The sequence below is a fragment of the Atheta coriaria genome, unplaced genomic scaffold (genome assembly GCF_025399875.1).
Source record: "Atheta coriaria isolate IRGN ID8LTWV9N9 unplaced genomic scaffold, Caltech_Dcor_3.1 hic_scaffold_10_pilon, whole genome shotgun sequence".
Classification (NCBI taxonomy): domain Eukaryota; kingdom Metazoa; phylum Arthropoda; class Insecta; order Coleoptera; family Staphylinidae; genus Dalotia; species Dalotia coriaria.
In genome coordinates, this window is record NW_027045452.1 from 2,313,401 (window position 1) to 2,336,304 (window position 22,904).

The following is a 22,904-nucleotide window of genomic DNA, read 5'->3' on the forward strand; positions in this document are numbered from 1 at the left end:
TACATGCAGCAAAAGCTCCAAACTATAAAAAATTATTAATATTTGACGGTGTTTTGAAGTGAAAGTTCAGGTATACAACACACTATACACATAGTTATCAGAGAAGACAGGTTAAAACATTGCGCGTATGACATCAACTATGTCATCAACAGCTGGTATGTGCAGTTAACGCTAAAAGTAAACATTTCTACACAAGTAAATTAGAATTTAATCAAAATGGATATAACGATAGTATTTCGTGCGTGCATCAAAACGGTACGCACGATGAACAAAACAATTGAGGGCAAGGAGAAGGAAAGTAAATCAACATTACTACAAAACAGTAGGGATCCCAATTTGAAGAGTCCCAAAGAGATCATCAAACAAATATGCCAATTGCAGAAGTTTTTCGCAGACAATAAAATTGCTTACCTGAATGTAGTGAATTATCTATCAACCAAGAAGACAATGACGGAAATGGATAGAATGGAAATTGATACTGAAGCAGAAAAGATAATAAGCTTATGTACAACAATGATTCATGAGTACAGGAGCACAATTGGTAAGCAGAAACTCACACCTCAAGCTTATGAACACTATGATAATGTTATAAAGTCAGTGGAGAAATATTTGAAAAATGTTTCCAAAGTTTACACTGAAACGAAAGCAATTAGGGTGAAAAAAGTGATTGAAATGCACAAGATCTCCAAACTGGAGACAACCAATAAAAATGCAGTTGAAAGGGAATCACCAAAGTTACAAATGCCAAACACACCTGCCCAGGAACACAGCAAAGAGATTGTCAGTGATTTGTCAGCAGAAGAAATGCAAATGTTTGAAACAGAGAATGATATGCTCTACAATGAGCTGAATAGTTTATCCAGAGAGGTCAAGGAAATGGAGAGCAAAGTAGTACACATTGCAGAACTTCAAGATCAATTCACACACAATGTTCTCGAGCAGGAGAAGAATATTGATAGGATTGCAAATATAGTGCAAGCAACGACTGACGATATGCGCGATGCCAATGAACAAATTCGGCAGGCGATACAACGAAATGCCGGCCTACGCGTTTGGGTGCTATTTTTCTTGCTGGTGATGTCGTTTTCGTTAATATTTTTGGACTGGTACAATGATTAATATACATATTTGGGTTTTGTAAATAGATAATCATGTTTTTCAATTTGAACTTTGATTATTTACGCGGCAACAAGTTCAAGATGTACTTTGACTTGTAAAATAAATTTATTTTAACAAAACCGAAAGAAATCTTTGCGATTATCCTTCCAGAGAACATGTGAATATAATATATTTATGTATAGAATATAATTGTATAAAGAAACAACATTTCTTTGCACATCCTAGGAAATTGCAGGGCACAACTGCAGCAAATTCCGCACATCATCGCCTTAAACCTAAAATACATAAATTCGTTTCCTCGTTTTTCATTAGATAGTAATTTTGTTTTGACTAGGTTCAAGCTTAACAGGTCGCCGCAAGTCGATCAGATCAACAACTTTTTTGTTCACACACACGTATAGGGGTGCGCGCGCATGCGCACATGAAGTTTTGACTCGACGTCCAACCACGCAACTTCAATTTTTATTAAAACTATCAAATATCCGAACGACTCGCGCGTCTCTCGACAACAGTTAAATGGTAAGTCCTAACAACATAAAACAATTTGATACTGTACAAGTAATACCTATCTACATAAAATACAATATACTCTTGCTCTTTGCCGCCTTCCTCTTAAAAACAATATCATGATTATACTATTAGTGAAAATCATCATCACAAGTTGTTTTGTTGCTTAGTAAGTAATACTCGTATGTGTATGTGGGTGGTATGCGGACGTATGGACGTTCCCTAGCTTAACTTACGTCTTAAGTTAAGTCAAATAGCCTCTCTGCCGATTATAAGTTGATCGTGTCCAAATCCTGTATGGGCGCACGCCCGCTGCTGTTGCTTTCGTGCGACTGCGCCGACACCGGTGCCACGGCACTGGTCTTCACCTGATTGCTACCGCTCGAATGAATGATCTTACCCAAACCGGCGATGCTAAAGTCCGTATTGGGCAATTTGCGCATAATCTTGCCGGAGGTGATCAGCCGGCCAAAACCCTCCTGGTGAGCAAATGCATACCCGGAACGAATCGAACGCCGTGCGCGCCGCGCCGATGGAGTGCGCAACACATCCTGGCTCTGGCGAGTCCGCATCGTCTGCAAACGCTGCTTGAGGCGCACGCGGTCCGACAATGTCGGAAACACGTCCACGAAGTAAAAGCGCCACGCAAGCACGGGCATAATACAGATAATCACCACCAGGACAGTGGTGAACCAGAATGTTAGTTCCGACATCGCCATTGTAAGAGCCCCCACGTAGATGCCCCCAAGCAAGTAGTTGTAGAAGTAGTCCATGATGAAGTACACGGCCAGAGAGCCCCAAATCAACACGTGATTGACCACTGTCCAGTATTGTGTGTCGAGCGCAATCTGCGCCGTGTTTACAATCACCAAAATTGTAGCTACAACGCTGCAGAGGAGCATGTAGTCTGAGAGGCTCTGTCCAATCGGACTCATAGCATCAAAGTACGTACCTACAAAATCACTATAATTAGAAGTTTATTCTAAAACATTTTATCAATACTCACCAAAAGGAATGAAAAATAATACTATAGAAACATAGCAGCCTTGCAGAGCGCTACGAAAAAACTCCTTCTTGTTGAAGAATAAATTAATATGCCCTGGTCGATACAGCTGTGGATACAATATTGAATTTTTATCATTGACATCTTGATCAAAGATGCCAACGGCGAGCACTGGCTGCGAGGTGTAGAATAAATTGTAAACTGAGATGTACATCGGATCGAACACTGTCTGTGCACTAAAACCGCAGAAGAAAGCGTACCAGAAGTGACACAGCGTAAACGCAAAGTTCTTGTTGAAGAAATACCGCAGAAAACTGCACATTCGGTAATACGACCACCGGCCGTGCACCAGGAGCAGTCGCTCGAGGAAACGAAACTGCGCGATGGAGTAATCCGACGCGAGGACGGCCTGCATCCCCTCCTGACCGGAAATCCCAACACCAATGTGCGCCGCTTTAATCATCGACACATCGTTCGCACCGTCCCCGATCGCCAATGTCACAGCATGCTTATTCTTTTTAATCAGTTCCACGACTAGCGCTTTCTGTAATGGCGTCACCCTGCAGCAAATGACGCTGCGACAGCGTACCACTACCTCGAGGAACAACTGCTCCATTTTGGGGTGTAGACAGTGCACGAGTGAATGTCCATTGATGACGATTGCAAATGTCCCGTTGGTGCCATCGTCATCAGTCTTGAGATCTGGGGATCCTTCACGGTAGTCCAATTCAGTACTGAAGGTGACCACACTGACAGCGGGCGCTTGTGGCTGTGGTGGTGTAGATGTACCCATTGAATTCGGCCGGCTGTGGTCATCGGATACGCCGTTAGCTGCATTGTTGCTAGCCGGACTCATTGGATGGTACGCGTTTACTATTCGTATGCTTTCTTTGAATTTGCGTAGTTGTTGGTCCACTTCATCGAACGTTGACGCATCGACAATGAAAACGTCTAACATATCGTCGGTTAGCAATTGGCAAGAGTATCCTATATTTATTGCAGTTTCTATACGTTAAAATAAGTTTCATTAATTCATTAATTTTGATATCTTAATTAATGATGATTTTTACCTTGTTTATCGCCTGTAAGTACCCAAATTTTAATCCCAGCCAGCATAAGATTAGCTATAGCTTGAGGAACACCGTCCTGCAGTTTGTCCTCAATGGCAGTAACACCCAACAGTACCATTTCTGTTTCGATTTCCTCATAGATTGCATCCAACTTCTCGTCGCGATCTTGCATACTCAACGCAGCCTCCTGATGCCGTTGTTTCCAGTCGTTGAAAAAATCTTCATCCAAATCTCGACATGCCAAACACAAAGTTCTCAATCCTTCACCAGCGAATTTCTAACAATAAAAAAACATGTTAAACATTTTATTTACATAAATAACATAAAATAGATTACATTTAAATGTTCCTGTGTTCTGCCTTTGGTTTCCTCACAGTTATTCTTCAGCCTTTCATAAATGACATTATCAGCGCCCTTGCAATACAGCCGCAAATGTCCTTCCCGCCTCAATATCACCGACATTCGCTTTCTGACGTTATTAAAATCCAAAATACACAGCAGTTCGTACACTTCCTTCTTTCCCATCACTTCAATCGTGATGCTATTTGGCGATCGCTCCTTAAACACAAACCCAAAATTCCGCGCGGCTGATACCAGTGCCGACTCATCGGGCGACTGCGCTTGATACTCCAGTTTCCCACTGCTATTATCCGACATCACAGTGTGACACAGCGCAAGCAACCGAAAAAAGTTACACGCATCAGCGTCTTCCTTCTTAACAGCATCCAGCAGCGCTCGATCGTACCACCGAAATTCAGGTTCGTAATACGAATTAAAGCTAAAGTCAAGCGATGGCAAATCATCCGTGATTTCGACAACCTCACCGGTATTCTTGTCGATCACATCGCCATAAGTGAGACCAGCGATTGAACACTTGTTGAACGTCATGATGTTCTGCGTAAGCGTTCCCGTCTTATCAGAAAAAATGTATTCGATTTGACCCAGCTCCTCGTTGAGGGTGGTGGTGCGCGCCTTCGCGTGCGTGTTGGTTTTATCATGGTACATTTGCTCGTCCCAGTTTATAAGGAAACTCTGCACGAAGCGTATCACTTCGACCGATACATAGAGCGAGATCGGCACCACCGTATTGAGGACGATCGCATACGAGAAGAAGACCAGCAGTGCGATAATGGTGGCACCGCCGAGCGGCTCGGACGGCACCAGTGAATCCCACGGCAGGTACGCCTGAAAGTAGCGCCCGACGAGCGACTCCCAGATACCGCACGCCACCATGCAGAAAAGGCACATTGACAATAAAAAAAATACAATCTGAAATTTTAAAAATGTAAATATACAGGCAAACGGTGTATTTTCAACAACTTACCCCTATGATTAAAAAATTAAGTAGCCTATCTATACTAGTACGTTTGAATTTGGTCTTGCCGCTGTTTTGCATGAGCTTCGTGTCTTTGCCAGCAAAGATCACCACCCCGTAGCACCATTGTGTATTGCGCAGCACGCAACCGCGTAGAATAATCTTGTCGTTATCCAGACTGTACTGCCGATTCTTCCACGTGAGCGTGCCCTCGAACTTGTTGAGAAGATTGTTGGGCGTCTCGCAAATAATATCACCGTCGAACGCACTGATCAGCGCGTCATTCTGACCCATCTCGGCTGTTTCGGTCGTGCATTGTCTGCACTTTAAATTCGTCTCGCTGTACGCAACCAAAAAATCGATAGAAATTGTAATCAAACAATCAGATGGTAATTACCCGTCCAGTTCAGCCGTCTCGATGTAGCAGAGGCCGTTCGGCTCGCTCGACGACAGCAGCAGAATGTCAGCGGCCACAAACTGATTGTTGTCCATGCGAATAATGTCGCCCACTTGCACCGACGACCATCGCTCCTTCACCAACTGGCCGTTCTTCACTAGTTGTGATTTGCGATTGTTGACTTGTGAATCGGACATGTGACGTTGCTGCGTAAAACAGAAAAGAGAAGATAATCAACTACAGAGTAAAGATTACGATCATTTTATATGTTTGCGTGGCCGTGACCTATTTTTATACGATTGTTTTATATACAATAAGAGACTCAAAGAGATAAACAGAGTTTTCTTTAAATGGAAAATTTTTCTGTTGAATTTTCTGGCAGAATATTCAAAAATTAGCCATAAAAATGTAAAATTTTTAGTTTTCGGTGTTTTGCCGATTGATATCATGTAAAAGGTATATTTCCAAAAATAGATAAATACTATATTTAGTTACATATTTATTCAATACCAGGTTAGACGGTAAACAATGTATTTAGAAATCGTTTTCATGCAAAGTTGATAATTTTCCAAATAACAAAAGTATATTATACTTACAAAATCATCGTAGGCATCCTTGATTGCAGTGAGGCCCAACACGCCGATCAACGGCAAAGCAGTCGTAATCGGCGTGAGACTGCTGATCGCCGGAATTAGCTGTAAGACTAAAAGGCACAAGAAGTAGAAGTTGGCCAGCCGCTGAAACTGCTCGAAAAGATTCAGCGGAAGGAATGTCAGCACCGTGTACTTGGATGTCTTGATGTAGTTATTGGCGTAGCGAAATTGGGCATTGTACGAGCGATCGTTGGCTTTAATCCGTCTTTGATTATCTGGAAAGCAAGCAAAATCAATTCCAATTACAACCAAACACCACACACACTCTGGTAATGTTTAATAATAAATGTTGTGTTTTGTGTCGCATTTGTTTTCATTTGTGATTAGTGCACGAGAGCGTAATTACTGGCTTCGTCGTCATTGTTTGGCGGGCGCGTCGGAATCAAATTGTACGCGTATTCCATTTTATCGCGCTGTGGAATTCTGGGCGCGTAAACCGCGAGCACATCCTGCTGGAAAATCACTGCCGCCGATACTCGACATTTGTCGCGCAACGCCAAAAAAGAGTTTAGAAAACTGTTTAGCGCCCAGGCGCTAATTTACATGCTGTAGATGGTGTCGAACGCGCGCGTAATACGCGTTGAAATCTTGTGCACTGAATAATCAAGTGTCGAACTCGATCGGGATCGAGAACGCTATGTTTCTAATTGAAAATTAAAATTATCAGCGGCACGCGTTGCAGCCGTTTCTTGGCGCTATTGTTACCAGTTGCGTTGCGTCGAAATTTTCTATTGGTCGTAAAATCTGTGAACGACAGCCTTGAACTCGCATTAAAATTTGTTAACAATTTGAATGCTGATCGCATTCGATGTGAATGCGAGACGACGCAAGGCTTAGACGCATCATAAAGATGTAATAAAATCATCATCTAGATAAGATGAAGATAAATATTTTCAAATAAAATTGTTCATTTTATTGTTTTAGTCTTACCGAAACTGGCAAAAGATCTTCGTGCATCCCTAGCCCTAAAACTTTGACTGCTGTGCGTGCTGCGTTGCTGCGCGATGAAGGGCGATTCAGCCGCGACGTCCGGCACTGGCGTCCTGTAGCTGCGATCCCGCCAAACAAACACCCGCCCCAGCGCACCGAAAACCGACTCGCGTAATCCCTGCACGGCCGCCCCGCTACCGGCCCCGCTGACGATGCTCGTCTTGGAGCGCGAACGCGACTTATCGCTCGGATCCAGCACGACGCTGCAGCTCGCCTTCGGCTTGCACTTCCTGAGCAGTGGCGGCGGCGGCGCTGCCGCGTCTTCCTCCTCCTCATCGCCGCCGTGACCGTCTCCGTCGCGGTCGTACACTTCAAACACCTCCAGTTCGTAGTCCATGCCGCTGCTGATGGTCGCGCCCGCCGGCGAGCAGCGTTCATTTGTGCCGGCACCACCACCAGCGGGGCACGACTGCTGCTGCTGGTGCGGCTGAGCGATGATAGCACATTATAATATATTACTCGGCGGGCGGTCTCCTGCGATTACTCATCACGGACGAAGACGATCACCACGACGAACACACCGCACTGGTGGCACTGGGACGAGCGCGGGCGGCGCGCATCGGACGCGCATTCGCGGAGATTCCCACGAGCGGAATGTCGCTTTGACGTTTCGTATACATACATTTTTCACCTTAGTGTCTTATTACGCCAGCAGGAAAACCTGCAGGTGCGATGCCAGCGCGCCGAGGCGGCGACGGCGCTAACTTTCTATGTTTACTGCTGACTACCGCGAGATTGAGCTACGATTGCTGCTTAGAAAATGGGAAATGGAAAATTCATTCATTTTCTTCAAATATACTTAAACACGCAAATCATTAACGGTTTTAACTACAAAGTACGTACTCGTATATACATATATTACTATTTTACGTAAGGCATACTTTGTTTAAAGCTTTTGTTCTGATTTTTACTGTTTTGCACCTGAAAATCTTCAAATTTTGAAGTTTTTTCGTAATTTAAAACAAAAACCTTCAAATACGAAATGAAAATGAATTAAAACCACTCAAAATTATTGATTTACAAAGTTTTAATGTCAAACCAACAAACTTTTCCCAAACATTCGATCCAGTTACTTGTTTACGAAATAATTAATCGCGAGACAAGTTTTTCCCAACACCTGGAAGCCAGTAAATGTCCCCCAGGTAAATAATTAAAGCAAACCATGTGTGTTTCAGCATAAAATCACATTTTAACACAACTTAAAAGTATTGTGATGTTTTTTAATCTAATTTATTGTGTGTTAAAGATTAGTTAATGAACTCACCGTGAATTAGCGTTCTCCGTCGGCTCATAAAAGACGCCCTGTCCATGATTCCAAGATGGCGTCGCACTCCGATGAAATGTAATCAGTCGCCGGTTTTCAATTAACCGTAGTTTGTCTCCTAGTCAATTAGTTTTTCGTAAGTCGTAATTGAATTGTAATGTTAAGTAGTAACAAATATGCTCGTATCTTGTATCACTCGTCGATATGTATATAAATGTGCTCGTGTTTGCATTTAAAAAATTAAGCTCTCTTTAAATCCTACGCTTGTATTAAATAGTTCAATAAATAAATGGCAAGGTGTCTGCGTGATCCCTGATGTGGAGTTGTTCGTCAAATCGGCAACTTTTGATATAAGATGGGAATGTGTTTTAGTTGGGGTCCCAGTGTGTTGCAGGTTTGTTTTCGTAAGGACACTTTGAATTAAATCAAATATGGTATGTACTCGTATTTAAGGCCACTCGTTGTTTATGTTTATGTTTTCCTCGCTTCGTTGATGGAAATCAATTATTTCCTGATATAGATTTCGAAATTGCTTTGAGGTAGTTGTAAATTTCGTATTACAATTTGTGTAAAATGTGTTTGTGTGGATGGTAGATTTCGTTAGTTTAAAATTGGTTTTGTTTTGTTTGGACGCGATTCTTTTTTGGTTTTTGATTAATTGCGTTGCAGTTAGCGCTGCTGACTTCTCGCCCTTCGATCTCTTCGGCGACCCACTGGCAAGAACAGGCGACTAGTGCCAGTCGACGAGGAACGCCCAGCCATTGACTAAAGCTGAAACAATAAAATTAAATAAAAATTAAAGAATTTCAAATAATCCCTACTAATATTATAAATGCGAAAGTCCTGATGTTTGTTACACTTTCACGCCAAAACTACTTAACCGATCTTCATGAAAACTTGTACACATATTCTTAGTGGTCCCCGAATGGTTATAGGCTACTTTTTATTTAATAAAAAAAATTATTTTTTAAATAAAATAAAGAAATTGTTTAGCCAATAATACCTCTGCATCTGGCTATTTGACTACTTTAACGCCATCTAGCATTCCAGCAATGAAGCTCAAACCTAAGTACTATAGTACCATCACACTGTATTATCACACTGTATTACCGACAGCTACGTCAACATCAAATCCAATTGACTACACTATGGAGACTGTACACTATACTTCCATAGACTATACTTTCAGCCATTTTAAACTTCCCGCCATTCTACTTCATTGTTACTTCTTCTGTGACTACAGACGCGTACGGAAGCAACTTCATTATTTTAGATATTCGCGAGCGAAGCCGCGGGTTAAAGCTAGTAAGTGATAAAACGCTCAAAATTAAACTTTTGTGTAGTTTTTTTCTCTTTACACACTAGAACAGAAGTTGCTACACTGGTGGCAAACAAAAAACACTTTGACTTTGTACTAGTCACTCAATTTATATAAGAGAAAAAAAAGCAAAAAGTTTAAACTTGTAATTTGAATAACAAATAGAAATTTACGCACTATCGATTCAGGAAAAAAACCGCTGTCATGTTATTAACACATAAATAATTTCCCATTTTAATATCAGATATTTTGTGAATATTTAACCATAAACGATGCGCCATACCTTGCATAAGCCACGCCCCATTCACACGAACACGTCAATCAGGTGCAATTTCTCTCACATGTGCGGAAAATCGACAAACATGTGCCTACATAATTAATTCATACAACAAAAAGGCCAACGTTGATTACCCGAACAAATTGTAAAGTTCACATCCTCAAAAATTATTTAATTACTAGATGTAAGTGTAATTACACGCGGGTTTTCTAGCCGGCCATTTTGCAAACTTGTAATTACGGAAAAGTTGAAAAGCGGGCTTATGAGCAACACACAATCGAGCATAAAACATAAAGCATGATGTGTACTAGAAGTGGCGCGTTATCAATGCCGCACTTGAAACATAAAACTTGAAAAATAATTCAATGTCGACACTCACTTAGACAAGACATGAGATAGATACAAACAAGCAGCGGTGGAGCACTCGTGTGGGTTTGATCATACGTTATTAATTCGTTTACGTCGGCGCTTTCCACAAACTGGACAAAGAACGAGAACAAATCGACCAGAGCTTTTCAATTTACACTTTTGAAAATCGATAGGAATAGGAAATTTTCAATTATGTATATTGAAAGTAAAATTATTAATTTCGATTATTTCAAACAAATATTCCAATTTTTTTATTTCAAGAGGCAAATGAATAGAAATTATTTTTTCTACTTCCACCTTTAAATCGTCTGTTTTTTCATGATTTTGATATACAAAAAGTGGTACTTTAGTCACGAACGGCCAAAGACGTGACTAAAGTACTTTAGTCACGGGGTGGAGCTTAGGGTTGCGTATTTGCAATTTCATGACAAAAACTTTCGGTATCCACTTGATAACAAGTAAAATCAAAAAACGGCCGAAACCGTGACTAAAGTAATAAAGTGATATAAAGTGCATTATTGGCATATCTCATTTCTTTAAAATAATATTAAGAGTCTTAATGACTGATTGAGAACATAATAGGTCCAAAAACACCGCAAAAATTAATTAAAATTAAATAATTTCCAACTTCAAAATCCAACATTATAGTAACTTTTGCAGTTTCATAAAAATACTAAAAATCCTAACCTAATCTAACCATTTCCATCTAGAATGCCGTGTACAAGCACAACCTGCATTTAAATAATTAAAGAACACATTTTATTATTAATAAGCCTACTAATTAATAGATAAACTACCTTACATCAATGTATCAACAGTGATACAGAATATTATAATTAATTAATGCCCGTGTGCAATATGTGGAACATGAAGCAGAATTTCAAGGTCTCCTTTGATCATCTGACACACATCAACATTTTTATCGCTCGTCAAAGACCAATAAATCATAATCATAAAAATATTGAAATTGAAAGCAAACAAATAATAATACCCAAGGAGACAGGTATAAAAAGCAGATGATAAAAATTGAAACAAATCGCAATCAATAAATTCACCACACATAATTTTATAATGTATCAGCTCACATAGCCATCGCGCCCGCTGCCGGAATGTATAATGAATGTAATTGTAATCAGCATCGATTACAAGAGCGACGTGTCCTGCGTCCATACAAAATGTTCGTTTCTCGCGTTTTAGATACGCGCTTTAAATAATTTATCACGGCGGCATTAGCCAGTCCGTCTGGCGGATGTATTACTGCATTGTACATGAGCAACGACTAATTTACCCGGGTGAGTTAATCGGTTATTGTCTTCGTGTACAGACATTAAGCTCGGGAAGGGGTTGGTTAATTATTATGCATGCAATTATTCATTCATCAAATATTTAAACAAAAGTGACAGTCTATTTTAAAAATACGAATTTCTGTATGAGAAGATTCATTAAACCATAATAACGTAATCTAACCTCAAAAATAAAATAAAATAAACAGTAAGGTACGAGAAATAAATATGCATTTCATGTGTTTTCATAATACATCGAAATTTTGTCCACAATTGTGCAGATTTTAATAATAAAATATATAATTATTTGCAATTTTGTTTTAAATAAATAAGAATTACTTATAATTGACTTTAGCGCCATCTATAACTGAATTATTCATCTAAAACTATCATTAAATCTCCATAGAAATTTTCATCCCTTATTTAACACCCTATAAATGATAATTTCCAATATTTTAATAGTTATTCTGCTATTCAATGCCAAGACAAATCTAATAAATCATAAATTATCAAAATCTGTTCAGTCGTTCTTGAGTTATAAACGTTGTAACTAACACTACTTTTTTTAAATGATACCTACTCGTAGATAATATTAGTACGTCATTGTATACTTGTACTTGAAGGTCCAAAAACCAATTAACACCTATCAATTTAAAAAAATTGTTTCATTTGTGTCAACCAACCCAATTCCAAACAAAGTCGGCCAAAGATCAAACCTAAACTATGATTCTCCTACATAGCAATTGTATGATCAATTAGTAATGCCCATAAATCTTTTCATTGCGTTATGATTTCACCAAAGCAAACTTCAAACAAACATTCATAACATACTCATACTCATACTCATCCACGAGAATAGAAAGCCATAAATAATTATCAAATATAATTAATGCAGGTAGTGCAATGAATTCAACATCCTCAATGCCAATTGATAAATATTTGGTAATCATGTTTTCATGTTGTTAATTGCAACAAGCGAAAATGTGTGTTGCTGGTTTTAACATTCAGTGTTTTTGTCAAAGTACCGATAAGAATAATTTGCATATTTTTACGCGAAATCGTATGTATTACTCGTAATTGTCACCCGCGGCTTTCTATTGTTTATTGTGGTAGTGGTGGCCCATTGTTGAATTACTAACGCGAATAGTGATAAGCTGTGAATTACAGAATTAGTCAATAGTCAATAGTTAAGGTTGAATTTAAAAATTTATGTGAAAAAATATTTATAAAATAACAAAAATATCTAGTAACTTTAAACAACGATGAAAGAAAAATAAACCTGTGCGTGGTGCACGTGTTTTGATGGCTAAATTGATCTGGTTTACTTCGGAGTAAACAATATTGCAAACGCGGTGTAAGCACTACGCATAATATAATAAAATATAATATTATCATGATGTAGTTGGTTTTACAGGAAAAAAAATAAAGTGTAAATGTACGCAATGTAACCTCGGTGACTGAGTAAATATAATACAAAACATTATCTAAGTCTAAGTAGTGATCTCTATAAAACAATGACGAGATTATTTACTAAAGTCTAACGTCATCAATTATAGAAAATGTTAATATAAATATTTTTTTTGTCTTTCCACTTATAAAGCGTCAAGTTTTCCACGGTTTTTAGACTCAAAAAGTCGTATTTTAAACTTTAGTCACGGGCTTTAGTCACGGGGTGGAGTTTGCGCTTACGCAGTTGCCTACAGTGCACAATTTTCTGATTTTACTTGCCGTAAAGTAAAAATAAATAATCTCTATCTATATTTTTCTTATTGATTGAAATGTTTTTTTCGCTTTGCATCCAATACTGATTATTATATTAAAACAATCCAAATGTAGCACAATCATCATTGTGCCTTTCACACACTCCCACCAAACCTAATTATTAATACCTGCCTTTCTAGAATATACAACACTCATCGCCATATTCCCGATATTCTCTATTCTATAACATGCAACATTCAATAAATTTATACTCCACTGCCACACATCTATAAAGAATATATTCCACCCTCATTCCGCGATGAGACACGTAACATGTGCTGCAAAACACACACACATACAACCACCTTACAAATAAAAAAAAAGAACTAAGAACAAACACGTTACATCTGTTTATCTATTTCGTCCTATAATTTGCCTACTTTCAATACATCACAGCATGGGAATCTCGCCGCGAACCCAAGCAAAGAAAAGATAAAACAGAGTTTAAGGTGAAATGCTTGTATACAAGTATATCACCGACAGGGTGATGTCTACAAGTAATACACGGGGACAAACGAATGATTAGAAAAGTGTCCGCCGACATGGATTATTCATGCTTGTGGTGAGAACGACGTCCAGCTGGCAATAGCAACGACGCGCGTCGTCGACCCCCAACCCATGTTTGACTTCTTTACTTTTTATTATTTATTTATTATTCAAAGCACTAATTATTTGAACGAAGACCAGAAGATGTTTAATTGACTTAATTATCCATTTTCATCACATCAATATTTTGCAGGAATGATGAATGTTTTAAGTGTAACAGATTATTTCAATGACATCAGACGATGCAAAGTAGAATACAAAAGCCGAAAGTCAAAGTCAAGTGAATCGTCGAGAAACTTGACGGGCGGGCGGAGGGGGAAATCCGATCATTACTGATTAATAGACGAACTGTCATCAGGTTCCCACTGCAATCGATATTAATGTATCCTCCTATCGAGCGGACCAACCAAACTTAATTATATCCATAAGAATTTAAAAAATCAATGTTTTGAATATAATTTACATTTGCTAATAAAATGTTGGATGCGTGACTCACATTTTCACGTTCAAATATTTGCGAGTTGAAATTGATGCAAACGAAAGCAATTAGTCAGAGCAACAGGAAAATGCGGTTTGTGACTTGCGGTTAAATCAACATCAAAGAAACTTAGGTAATAGATACTATTTCCCTCTTAATAAATTTCCTTACTTGTAATCCCGTGGTCATTTTGATGATTGTTTTGTTATTCGCATTTTAAATTCCAAATTGCAAAATGCGTTTACCGTAAAACACTCGCAATTTGCAATTTACATATAAATAATTTCACAATATGCATCAACTTCAACATAAAAATTTATTGCTGAGTGTTATCAAAACGGAAGTTTACGTTTACATTTAATGAATGGGTACTTTTTATAATACTTTGTATTTTTCCAAGAATTGATAAATGGTTAAAAAATTAAATGTGTTATGCCAATGCCTGTAATATTATTATCATGTGCAGAATAAGCGACAGATAACTTAAACAAATAAACTACAAAGATATGATGATGATAATCGAAAGAGAATACGTGAAAAGTGATGAAATGGATACCTGCAGCAGTTGATTAAAATGTGACGAACATGACGTCCCAACCGAAAACAAGAACAAGAAGGGAGCGGTCCTTCCGGCACAGTCCACTAATAGATATCCTTGGCAGATATATTGCTGTCTTTTCCGATTTTCGTCACTCCCTTTTCCCGATGCGATCAATTTGCTTGATTTATCATCGCACACAAATAATTAAATCAAGTAAGTCTTTAAAAACCATGGAATATAATAAAATAAGTGGGTAAATGACCCAAATTCCAGCCCGACCTAATTAAATCTGATACAAACCGCACGCAATGTTCACACCCACACCTTTAAGTTTTATTGTGGGTTTTAAAATTAATACTAATATCACCGGAATAAGGCACTGAAGTGATTAAAATGACGATTATTCAAGTCATGGCGTCGGATGTAATTACATGCCATGCAACAAAGTAGAAAAGATTTATTTGTAATCCGAGCCGGTTGTGAGGAGATTGCGAGTGGGACTAAGCGTGCATGTGGACGTCGCGACGCTCTTATACCCAATGCGGTCACAGCGGTATGAAATCCTGATGAGCACACGGGGGACGCGCCGCGCACATTTTCATCCACCTATTGTGAGTGAGCCCTCGTCGGACTTACGAATGCGATGTATGGGACGTTGAACAATCGACGTGGTTGATGTTTGTGTGTGTGGCTGGCGTCGGCGTTGGGGAGTTGGGGAATTAAGACGATCACACCGATCACACCTACGATATTGCTTCGTTAACGTGCTATATCATTATATAGAGTGCTATAGGTCGAGGATAGTTCATTAAAACCTAAGAAATCGGTTTTATTACGGTTTATTATTTTTGATTTAATATCTTCTGTTTGTTTGCGGTTAAAAAATTAAAAATTCTTCATTATTAAGTGAATAAAATGTATATTATTATAAAAAATAGTAAAAATGAAAAATATTTTAATATTAATAATAAAACTAATGAAATTTTAAAAAATTTAAATTTATTATTGATTATTGGTTTTTAAGCAAAGAAATTAAAAATTAAAAAAATTCTTTGCGTGGAAAAATTGAATTTTCCATAAACACCCAGTATGATAAATATACACACGTGGTTATCAATGCAAATAATAGCTTTAGGGTGAGCAAACTGAAAACATGCAGCTTGCTGGATTTCATTTCGCTTTCCGCCTACATTAGATAACGATTATCTCCGATTTTCTTTCTCGGCAACTCATGAAACACAGATATGCATTGTCATATGGTAATTATTTAATTACACGCTTTGATTAATTACGGCAGACATGTGCGGAATGTTTTTTCTCAAAGTAGGAAAATTATAAGTTCTGCAATATGGCCAAACACAAGAAATAAGTGAAAAATATCGAGGGTAAATAATTTAAGCAAACACGTGTAATACACGTGTTATTCTCATGTAGAAAGAATAAGAAATGTTTGTACAAAGACCCGATTTGAGCATACAATGGAAATTAATATTCGAAGGCAAATAATTACCGATTGCAAGTGAATTTGTCACTTTTATCCTATGAAATGCAATAGTTGGATAAAATAAAAGCGTATCATTCGCAAGCCTAGATTATTTCTTTGATTATATATAATAAAACTGAAAAAAATAAAAATCATTGTATCATTGTCATACTTAAACTAAATTTCATGACTGTCAACTCAATTTTTGGCGAAGTAACATGACTAAAACTATTTAGGTATTATTCAACTAAAAATGTGTCAAACATATATCAGCAATTCTTAAGAGTAGGTATATTAAGTATTAAGTGGCTAAACAAGAGTTTTTCTTAAAAAATCCCTACTAATATTATAAATGCGAAAGTCCTGATGTTTATCATGCTTTCACGCTAAAACTACTCAACAGATCATCATGAAAATTTGGGCACATATTCTTAGTGGTCCCCGAATGGTTATAGGCTAATTTTTATTTAATAAAAAAATTATTTTTTAAATAAAATATAGAAATTGTTTAGCCAATAATACCTCTGCATCTGGCTATTTGACTACTTTAACGCCATCTAGCATTCCAGCAATGAAGCTCAAACCTAAGTACTACAGTACCATCACACTGTATTATCACACTGTATTACCGACATCAAACTTGTTGACTACGTCAACATCAAATCCAATTGACTACACTATGGATACTGTACACTATTCTTCCATAGACTATACTTTCAGCCATTTTAAACTTCCCGCCATTCAACTTCATTGTTACTTCTTCTGTGACTACAGACGCGTACGGAAGCAACTTCATTATTTTAAATGTTCGCGAGCGAAGCCGCGGGTTAAAGCTAGTTAATGATAAAGAGCTTCAACCCGTGACTAAAACCTGAGATTAAAGTAATTTAGTCACGGCCTTAGAAATCCGTCTTAAAATTACACTTTTTGTGTCTCAAAACCGTGGAAAACTGACATTTTAAAAGTGGAAGTAGAAAAATAAATTAAAAGCTAAATTTCCTGCATAATTCATCAAAATTAAACGTTTTCCAACTTTTGAAACAAACATTAATAGCAAAAAATACCTTAAAACTGTCAAAAAATATTGATGGATTGCCCACAATCCAATTAATTATATTAGTTGACCTAAAAAAAAACATTTTCTAGTCCTCAGCATTGAAAACTCCTCTGGTTGTACTCGTAAATCCGAGTTAGACACATTGAACAGCTTTGATAACGCTGAATATACGAGCCAGCCGGCATTCAAACGAAACTAAATATAAATCGCCAAACGACCAATAAAAACGCAGGCCAGGTAATAAACTTCCCCATATCGCCATTGTCGCGAATAATGTACGTAATGACTTGTTAGGTTAATTATGAACAACAGTTCAGTTCACTCACTTCAACGAACGCTTAATTTTCCCAATTAACAAACGAAAACCAAAACAAAAGCAAAAGAAACGAAACAAAAACAAAGTACACTTAAATTTAATCAAATTAAATAAATGTTACTACTTTCTATCATGCCACAAACAAACAAACAAGAAAACAATGCTTACATAATTAAATGCGCATACGATTGAAATTCTAATGTTGTCACAAATATTTATAGCCGCTGAACGAGAAAAGAATGTTTTTCACTTTTTCCGTGTTCGTTTTCACGGTCATGTCGTCTTGCATGTTTTATTTTCAAGCTGTATCATGCACACGCTGGTAAATATTTAAAACAATCTCACAAATTAAGGAGAGGAGATTATATTCGCATGTGTTAATTCACATGTTTAGTTGACGCAAATACTGAGTGCATCGTAATTGAAGATTTTAAATATTGAAATCATTTATTTTTACACTTTCGATCAAAAATCGTTTTTCACGGTTTTTAGACACAAAAAGTGGTACTTTACGCATGGACGACCAAAGTCGTGACTAAAGTACTTTATTCACTGGTTTTAGTCACGGGGTGGATAATGCCACTCTAACAAAACCAGCCCAATAAAATTAAAATCAGTAACACAACACGAAATTAAATTCAAAATTTGAAATTCAGATTTTTTCACCAATAAATTAAAAAAAAATAAAATTAAATTTATGATCATTTAAAAATTTCCTCCTATAAGTTGCATAAATTGACGTAAATTAATAGTTAGAAAAATTACAAGTCGTAAACTATTATGATTCATGAATCGATTGTTTTTTATGAAAGATTTACAGCAAAAAAATTAGAAAAGCGTCCGCGAGAAAGACAAATGTGTCAGCTTTGTATTTCCACACGGCCGCGATTCATATATCGGCATTGCGCGCTGATATTAACCGATAAACACCATCGACATCGGACGATCGGCAGTAGTCGTCACTACCCCGCGTAAAACCATGACTTTATCCTTCGCTTCAAACCACGCGTTCGAAGCTCCTACATTCCACAAATCGTGTATGTGTATACAAACAGTGCGGATCGATAGTTTTCCACATTTTCCACACTTTCCACCTTGTCCCAACAAATGTGTGGACGTTTCCGACAACCACTGATGGTTTTCCACAATACAATATACAATACCATAAAATAACAAATGTAATTTTTACGAAATGCAACATTTAAACCAACTGTATATAAATAATGTAATTTTTATCAACAGAAGAATGAGTCACACATCAGTTGGACGATCGCAATTGTGCACGAATGACCAAAGTGTCGTTGAATGTGTCTGCACGTTAGTTAAAAATGGAAAATTCAGTTGCTAACGAGAGCGCTGCTTACCTAGGTCATGTTCAAGTTCCCGCATAATCATAGATAACCCACGGCAGTGTAGTTGAACCACAATCATTTGTTTAGACAACGTTGTCAGGGCGAAAATAGTGTAGGTGCTTGCTTTGCTTTCAATTTTAACCCGCTCACGTCACCGATGGATTTTTTACAGTAACATTCGATCGAATCTATATTTTAACGTGCGGGCGGGAAAAAAAATTGAAAAGTGAAATTTTTACGACTGTTTTCGAATTGAAGAATCGCCCAGACAAAATAACAGTTAGCATCTAAAAATTTTACTATTCCATTTCAACGTGTTTTGAAGAAAAAACAACAAAACATATGTTTGTGACATTTTCACGCAAAAACCAATGGGCTAATTTTGATAAATTTTGGTATAGAATTATTTTAGACCAAGGAAAATAAAATAAGCTACTTTTTATAGCAATAAAGTAACTTGCATGGTGTAAAATAAGGGATCAAAGTTCGTATGAGGATTCTATTATAATTATAGTTATATATTTCGAATCCAGATGGCGCTAAAGTAGATTTTAGAAACAAAAAATAAAAACTTAATTTTTAAAGCAAATTTTTTTGAAATTATTCTGTAAAATAAAAGAAATATCTCCCCTTTGAACATTTGTCACTTTCCTCATCAATTTTTCTTATTTACGAATAAAATTTTACAAAAATTGTTGATAAAGTTCTCCTTGTAAGATACGAATGTACGCAATTTCTGTATAAATTTATAGAATAAAATGTGGTTTCATGGCTAGTTTGATTAAAATATTCTAATTGGAGATTCAAATTTATGATGCAAATAAAAGCGTTAAGCTGATGAAGGTCGGGTACAACCATTCTACCATAGAATAGTTGTAAATTACTTGGTGCTACTCACTAATGCTACAAGCTATAAACTATTAGATGTACTAAATGTTTATACGAGTACATTGTTTCTACTGATTATTTTCTTTTGTATACGACGTATTTTGTTGTTTCTTTTCCTCGCCGAAGGATACAACTCAGTTTAAAGTCAGCGGACCAATAAATGAATGGGTTTCGTTTTTAGCTGGTATCAATTTTGACTAAATTCACGGTTTACTAGATTAGCTTACTGACTGATTGACTGTTTGTTATGAACAGGAAGTTTTGAATGTGTTTCAAAGTTCTATGCGTTAAGGTTGAGTATGTTTACATTGCAAATATTAAATAACTGCAATTTTTACATAATATCCTTTATAATATGTTATATGTTTAATATAAGTGCCTATTATGTATAAACAAACTTTTGTGAAATTATAGATAATACAAGATACCTATTTGGGTTTCTAAAAATTTCTAAGTATTTTAAAAGTATCATATTTTCTTTTGTTAAGCAAAAAAATAAAGACAGTTTCCTGCTAAGTCGTTAAAGTTATGATTGGCAATGACTTTAACTGCCATTTCAAGTTCACTTTTTGCTTCTCCAATGAGCGTGAATATAATAACCGAAACAAATTCAACGGATAGACAATGCCAGCACGGAAAACGATGACAATACAAAGTAGTCTTGTTTAAAATGCAAAAAAACATTTTGGTTAAGTTTTTTCTTAGTCAATTGAATTTAAAGCATAACAACGCTTAGGATAAAAAAGTTGAGATATAATGACAAACTCCTTAAAATAAATTATCAATGATTAATAGTATATAAAGTATCAAGTGGCTAAATGGGCGTTTTTGTCACGAGATTCATTAAGAGCGAGTGTTTAACAACGTTTAGCCATTTCATGATGCTTACGCTATTTTTTCTATTTCCACTCCAATTTTTTCTACTTTGCAAGCTCCACCCCGTCACTAAAACCCGTAACTAAAGTACTTTAATCACGGCTTTGACCGTCCGTATTTAAAGTACCACTTTTTATGTCTCAAAACCGTGAAAAAATTGATTTTGTAAAGATGGATATAGAAAAACATTATAATTTGCAATCATTTTAAAACAATGCCCAACCACAATATAAAATTAATACTTTCGCATCAACGAAATTCCATTCATGCATTATTTATTAATTTGTACAACTCAGTACCAATGTACACTCTCGCGCGCCGCAGTAAAACTAACGTTAATAACATTGTAAAATATTAATACCTTTTCAGATTCCCAGCGTTACAATAATGGTGCTCCTATACTGGTATAAGTCGTTGCTTAGCTACCAAGAAACTAGCATTACTCGCACGACAGCGGCGTCGCCGTGCATTACGCAAATTTATAATTTTTACGTCGACCTGCTTATATGTACCTGACTACCTGCCGAGTGTCGTTCGGTGAGTGTGTGGAGCACGCCGCAACAAGCATTTGATTGTGTGCGTCGCGGCGTCGTGCGTGCGCGATGTTTGTAGCGAGCCGCGGTCCGAATTCAGGTCGATTCCGAATGGCACGCCGCGAACGAAACCGCAAGCATACTACACATGGAAAGAAAGCAAGCGGAGGAAAAGGAAGAAGTCATGAAATCATTTCTATTAGATACATGCATTCATTCATGCCATTTGAAATCAAAAATTTCACCAGCTTTTGTTTGCTTTTTCTGAATTTCTTTATAAAAAATTCCAGAATTTTCTTTTCTTTTGGATTCAAATCAAGACTCACCGCATTATTTTTTACATCTCGCTGGAATCCGTCAAGTCCCCAACACATTACAGCGATACATAATCATCGTCGTTGTTTTAATTCCACACCTTGTCGATTATGTTTTTTTCTGTTACAGTTTACACCTGAGTTACACCTTTATATCATTCGCACGTTTAATACGGTTCGCATGTCGCACTTGCACTCTACGCATGTGGTGTACGAATAATGATAACAGGCTCAAGTATTTTCCGCGAACTCACGGCGGCAGGATACACACGCGCTCTCGCTCGTCGCACACGGCGCTCAAAACTGATTCGTGTTTCGTGATTCCGCGTTCCACTAGCGCTCATCAACGCGTAGTCGCGTACTCTCACTACTTCCACTTTTGCGTGCGTTTTTATGCCGTACGAGCAACAATGTGCAAGCGCCGAACGCGCGAGCAGCAATCGCAGGAATTGCACGTTTTTGTTTGTGTTCACAACGCAAGCGTTCACATTTATGCAACCTAATACACACAATTAAAATCCAGTTGCTAGCGACATCTAGCGCGAAATGACTGAGCTAATAATGTCACTTGTTCTTTGTAAAGAAAAATGGTGAAGATTGATTTTACTAGTTGATATTCGATAACAAAACTGAAGTTATAGCTTTTAAACAGAAGAAAGCGCTATAATATTCAAAATTTAACTGAAAAATCCACAAATAATAAAGATTTCACTAATTTTATTTACGAAATTCATTAAATTGTAGCTTAAAACTAAAATTTTCAAACTTTTACCTTCTTTCTATAATATACGTCGCCGCAGCTTGCACTGCCATATTAGGGTCAGACAATTAATAATTTATTGATGATGTCATAGCAGTCGCGGACAAATATCGACCATTAAGGCAACATTTAAACGATTAGTCGATTACCGACTGACGATGTACTTGGTCATTTATGCGCGGTCACATTCATGACCTGCGCCGTGCCGGAAACGACAATGTTCCTTCGGCTCAAGTTTCATATAAAATATTCAGGCAACAAAAGCGGCCGCAGCACAATCTAGAAAACAAACACGCTTGCATACCTGCGGGCCTGCAGCATAGGTCACGTTGGGTCTGCGATGCGTCCGTGCAGGAAGAGGGGCTGTGAGCGGTGAGCGCACACCTGTGTGCGTCCGAGCGGCTTTGGCCAACACCACAAACCTCCAACTGTTG

At 37.4% G+C, this 22,904-nt stretch overlaps 2 protein-coding genes across 5 annotated transcripts; one reads left to right on the top strand and one right to left on the bottom strand.

The window, feature by feature from the left end:
* Positions 1–86: 86 nt before the first annotated feature.
* On the top strand, positions 87–1,238 carry Syx18 (syntaxin 18). The gene has a single exon (XM_065315054.1). It carries the CDS (start codon positions 217–219, stop codon positions 1,117–1,119), a length of 903 nt encoding a protein of 300 aa, XP_065171126.1. The 5' UTR covers positions 87–216; the 3' UTR covers positions 1,120–1,238.
* ATP8B (ATPase phospholipid transporting 8B) lies at positions 1,206–22,899 on the bottom strand. Of its 4 annotated transcripts, none has more exons than XM_065315044.1 (9): positions 22,775–22,899; positions 8,319–9,089; positions 6,008–6,279; positions 5,412–5,617; positions 5,024–5,354; positions 4,036–4,968; positions 3,700–3,976; positions 2,633–3,634; positions 1,206–2,578 (listed from the first exon to the last, which is right to left on the bottom strand). In XM_065315044.1, the coding sequence occupies exons 2-9, from the start codon at positions 8,362–8,364 to the stop codon at positions 1,896–1,898; spliced, it is 3,750 nt and encodes a 1,249-aa protein (XP_065171116.1). In that variant the 5' UTR covers positions 8,365–9,089; positions 22,775–22,899; the 3' UTR covers positions 1,206–1,895. The 4 variants fall into 4 exon arrangements, with proteins under 4 accessions (XP_065171116.1, XP_065171114.1, XP_065171115.1 ...); XM_065315042.1 differs by lacking the exon at positions 22,775–22,899 and adding an exon at positions 21,723–22,133; XM_065315043.1 differs by lacking the exon at positions 22,775–22,899 and adding an exon at positions 14,907–15,101.
* Between the last annotated feature and the right edge of the window lie 5 nt (positions 22,900–22,904).

Bases quoted from the DNA above. Each gene is read 5' to 3' on its own strand.
- ATP8B (XM_065315041.1), bottom strand. From the start codon at position 7,391: ATGGACTACGAACTGGAGGTGTTTGAAGTGTACGACCGCGACGGAGAC. The intron at 6,280-6,994 runs GTAAGACTAAAA...CTTGCTTTCCAG, and splicing joins AAGATCTTTTGCCAGTTTCG to ATAATCAAAGACGGATTAAA. The intron at 3,977-4,035 runs GTAATCTATTTT...TTTTATTGTTAG, and splicing joins GAACACAGGAACATTTAAAT to AAATTCGCTGGTGAAGGATT.
- Syx18 (XM_065315054.1), top strand. From the start codon at position 217: ATGGATATAACGATAGTATTTCGTGCGTGCATCAAAACGGTACGCACG.